Source organism: Helianthus annuus, chromosome 5 (genome assembly GCF_002127325.2).
Source record: "Helianthus annuus cultivar XRQ/B chromosome 5, HanXRQr2.0-SUNRISE, whole genome shotgun sequence".
NCBI lineage: Eukaryota > Viridiplantae > Streptophyta > Magnoliopsida > Asterales > Asteraceae > Helianthus > Helianthus annuus.
In genome coordinates, this window is record NC_035437.2 from 87,451,560 (window position 1) to 87,454,954 (window position 3,395).

The 3,395-nt window shown below is 39.9% G+C and overlaps 1 protein-coding gene across 1 annotated transcript; it reads left to right on the forward strand.

Moving 5' to 3' along the window:
• Positions 1-255: 255 nt before the first annotated feature.
• Positions 256-2,504, forward strand: LOC110940723 (putative F-box protein PP2-B12). Its single transcript, XM_022182281.2, has 3 exons — positions 256-685; positions 1,564-1,682; positions 1,762-2,504. The coding sequence occupies exons 1-3, from the start codon at positions 365-367 to the stop codon at positions 2,273-2,275; spliced, it is 954 nt and encodes a 317-aa protein (XP_022037973.1). The 5' UTR covers positions 256-364; the 3' UTR covers positions 2,276-2,504.
• Positions 2,505-3,395: the final 891 nt, after the last annotated feature.

Here is a 3,395-nt window from a genome sequence, read left to right on the forward strand (position 1 = left end):
GTTATGATTGTACGGTATAAATTCGATTTGCGTTATGTTTTGATCCAATCGCAATGCAGCTATATGTTACATTGAGTTTCAACCAGATACGTCGAAACGCATGGTTTCATAAAATTAGCGCATCACATAACGCTTTAACTAATTTGTTCAACGTTTGCAATATATCCACGCCGCAACACGCGCGAGTGTTGTTACATCTCTAACTTTTATATAAGTATTTATTGTTATTCTTAAAAGTTAAAAGTGTCTGTCAACACCACCGCTTATATTTGAACACCAAAAGCCTTAACCACTAAGCTATCTGACACGTAAATATACACCTGCAATGCAACAGCTTCATTGAATAGCTAGCTACCTAGCTAAGATGCAAAAAAATATGAGAAGTCGGCGGTCCAAAATGGATGAAGAAAGTGGGTATGCCGTTGATTTCTTTGGGGCGATTCCAGAAGGGTTTGTGGCCAAGGCTTTGTCGCTCACAAGCCCTCGAGATGCGTGCAGGTTGTCGTTGGTTTGCTCGTTTTTTAGGTCGGCGGCGGAATGGGACGACGTGTGGGAGAGTTTCTTGCCACCGGAGTACCGGAGGATTACGGAGGAGGACGGTGGTTGTTCGTTGAGCTTCCGGTCCAAGAAGCAGTTGTATCTGCGTCTGTGTGATCATCCCATCATCATCGACGGTGGAAATAAGGTTAGTATTATTGGGTTTCTTTAGTTTGTGGAAAAGAGTGAATCTGTATGATGTGTTTTTGTTGCTTTTGTGGGAAGGTATTGGTAATCCAGTCAGTCCGGCCTGATGATACTTTTGTCGGCTACTTTTGGATATACTTGTAACTTTGTTTAAGGGAAATTTACGATAATATCATTTGACCAAACGTTCTTTACGAAAATGTCACGTTCATAGGTCTCCGTGGACGGACTCCTCCTATGGGATGCGTCCCGATGCAAGGGATGCGTCGGGATGCACGGCGGGTAGGGCATGGGATGCGTCGGGATGGACTCTTCAACATTTGAAAGGACATGTGTCAGCTCCTCGCCTCCTCGTTCATGGACTCTTCAAATGTTGAAAGGACGCATGAACGTGACATTTTCGTAAAGAACGTTGGTCAAATGACAATTTTCGTAAATTTCTCTTTGTTTAAAGTTAGTCGTTAGTGATTTTCTATACATTTCTTACTATTTTGGTTTATATATAATTTATTATCTAATGAAACTTTGAAATATAAAAGCCAAAACGTAGTTAATTGCTATATTGGTAATCAAATCAGGCATCACCTAATACACTTTTTGTTTCATTGCCCGTCCGAATGTTTTGGGTTTCGGGTTTTTTCCTCCGTTCATTAGCCATACCAAGTATGAGTCTTTTACTTTTTATCAGATTGATGATCATGACTTGAAAGTTGGGATCCAGTTTAGCAATGTTGACTTAATTGATTTATCAAGTTGGATTATTAACTTATTATGATAACATAATAATATTTGTAATACATTCGACTTTTAAAGTTTGAATTGTCATGAATAATCATCTGGTGTTCTTTATGAAACTGACACCATTGATGGAATTGGCAGAGCTTCAATCTGGACAAACACACTGGTAAGAAATGCTACATGCTGGCTGCAAGGGATCTATCAATCGTTTGGGGTGATACTCCAAGGTACTGGAGATGGATCTCATTGCCCGAGTCACGGTAATCTTTCCTTCTCTTATTCTAGTTCGTCATCGCGTAAATGATTAAAACAAGTTAAGATCTTGGTTGCAAATTTCAGGTTTAAAGAGGTGGCGGAGCTCATAAGTGTTTGTTGGCTTGAAGTCCATGGGAGGATTTGCACTTCAATGCTATCACCAAACACAGTTTATGTAGCATTCATGGTGTTCAAATCAACATCTGAAACTCATGGGTTTGACAACCAACCCGCAGAGGTTTCGATGGGGATAAATGGGCTCGAGAGCCAAACCCATACAGTGTTTATTGATCCCGAAGGTGGTGGAGAAAGAAGGCGTTACCCAGTCGTTCCAAGAAGAGGAATGGGAATGTTATTAAGAGGTCGTGAGCCGAACCCAAATTTGACCCGAAGCCCAAGCCCGGTTACGGTGAGTTCAAATGACAAAGTGCCTAAAGAAAGAGAAGATGGGTGGGTGGAGATTGAGCTTGGTGAGTATCTTGTGAAGAAAGGGGAAGGTGAACTGGTAATGAGCATGAAAGAAGTGAAAGGGAGGAATTGGAAGGGTGGGCTTGTGATTCAAGGGATTGAGATTAGACCAAAGCCTTTTATAAGTTGAGTGATGATGTTTCTTGTCTTTGGTGGGCTATTAATCTAGTGGCCTTTGGAAGTTTTTTATTTTATAGCTTTGGAGTTTTGGTGTGTTACCATTTGTGCCAAGATGATTGCATGATAGACCGATTTGGGTTGAATGCTTGATGTAACGTCAAATAGTTGGTAATTTTGTGTGGATGTACAAAAGTAGTCATTTGTAATAATTGCAATTGCATGTCTATGGTTTGGGTTAATTTGTGAACTGACGTGAGTAGAAACTTAAGGAAGTATTTAGAGGAGAAAAGTGTCTCGATAGTCTCTGTGTTTTGCTTTATTTTCATCTTTAGTCTAACTTTTTTAAAATTATACCTATAGTCCTTAACTTTTGCAATTTTGTTGTCGGATAGTCCCTGACGTGAATGAGGGTTGGTTTTTTCAGTTAAGTTGGTATGAAATGACCATAATGCCCTTATTATTAAAAAACTAGAGTAAACTGCAATTTTACCCCTTGGGTTATATGTGATTGGCATTCTGACCCCTTCCAGGGAAATTTTGCTGTCTAACCCCCCCAACTAATGAGAAACTATGCAATATTACCCCCTGTTGTTAAAAGCTGTTTAAAGTCAAGTTAACTTATTAACGGTCAAAGGGTATTATTGTCTTTTCCACTTGTTATTTATAGCTTACTCAAGAAAACACCCTATATAATAACTTAAGTAAACATCTTACCCCCTAAGTATTCCCCCCCATTCCCAAAACCTTCCACCGACGATCTCAGCTCAGGCGACCTTCCAACCGGCGGCGACAGCTTATTCGACCACACTACAACTCATACAAAATGTCGATCTCCTCAACGATCAAAGAAGTGTTGACCCACATGTCAGGTATAATCAAACAACTGAACAAGGGTTATTGAAACAGGGGACAGGGGAATCACTGTGTATGTAACACATGGGGTTTAATCGAACAACTAAACAAGGGTTATTGAAACAGGGGTTTAATCGAACAAGGGTTTAATGTAAAACAGGGGTTTAATGGATCAGAGTGTGACATCTGTGCCTCTACGACCATCATACAAATACAAAACCAATGAAATCTTGTGTTTCATACTTGGGATTTGTATAAATACGTGTATCATTTGCACA

Bases quoted from the DNA above. Each gene is read 5' to 3' on its own strand.
- LOC110940723 (XM_022182281.2), top strand. From the start codon at position 365: ATGCAAAAAAATATGAGAAGTCGGCGGTCCAAAATGGATGAAGAAAGT. The intron at 686-1,563 runs GTTAGTATTATT...TGGAATTGGCAG, and splicing joins TCATCGACGGTGGAAATAAG to AGCTTCAATCTGGACAAACA. The intron at 1,683-1,761 runs GTAATCTTTCCT...TGCAAATTTCAG, and splicing joins ATCTCATTGCCCGAGTCACG to GTTTAAAGAGGTGGCGGAGC.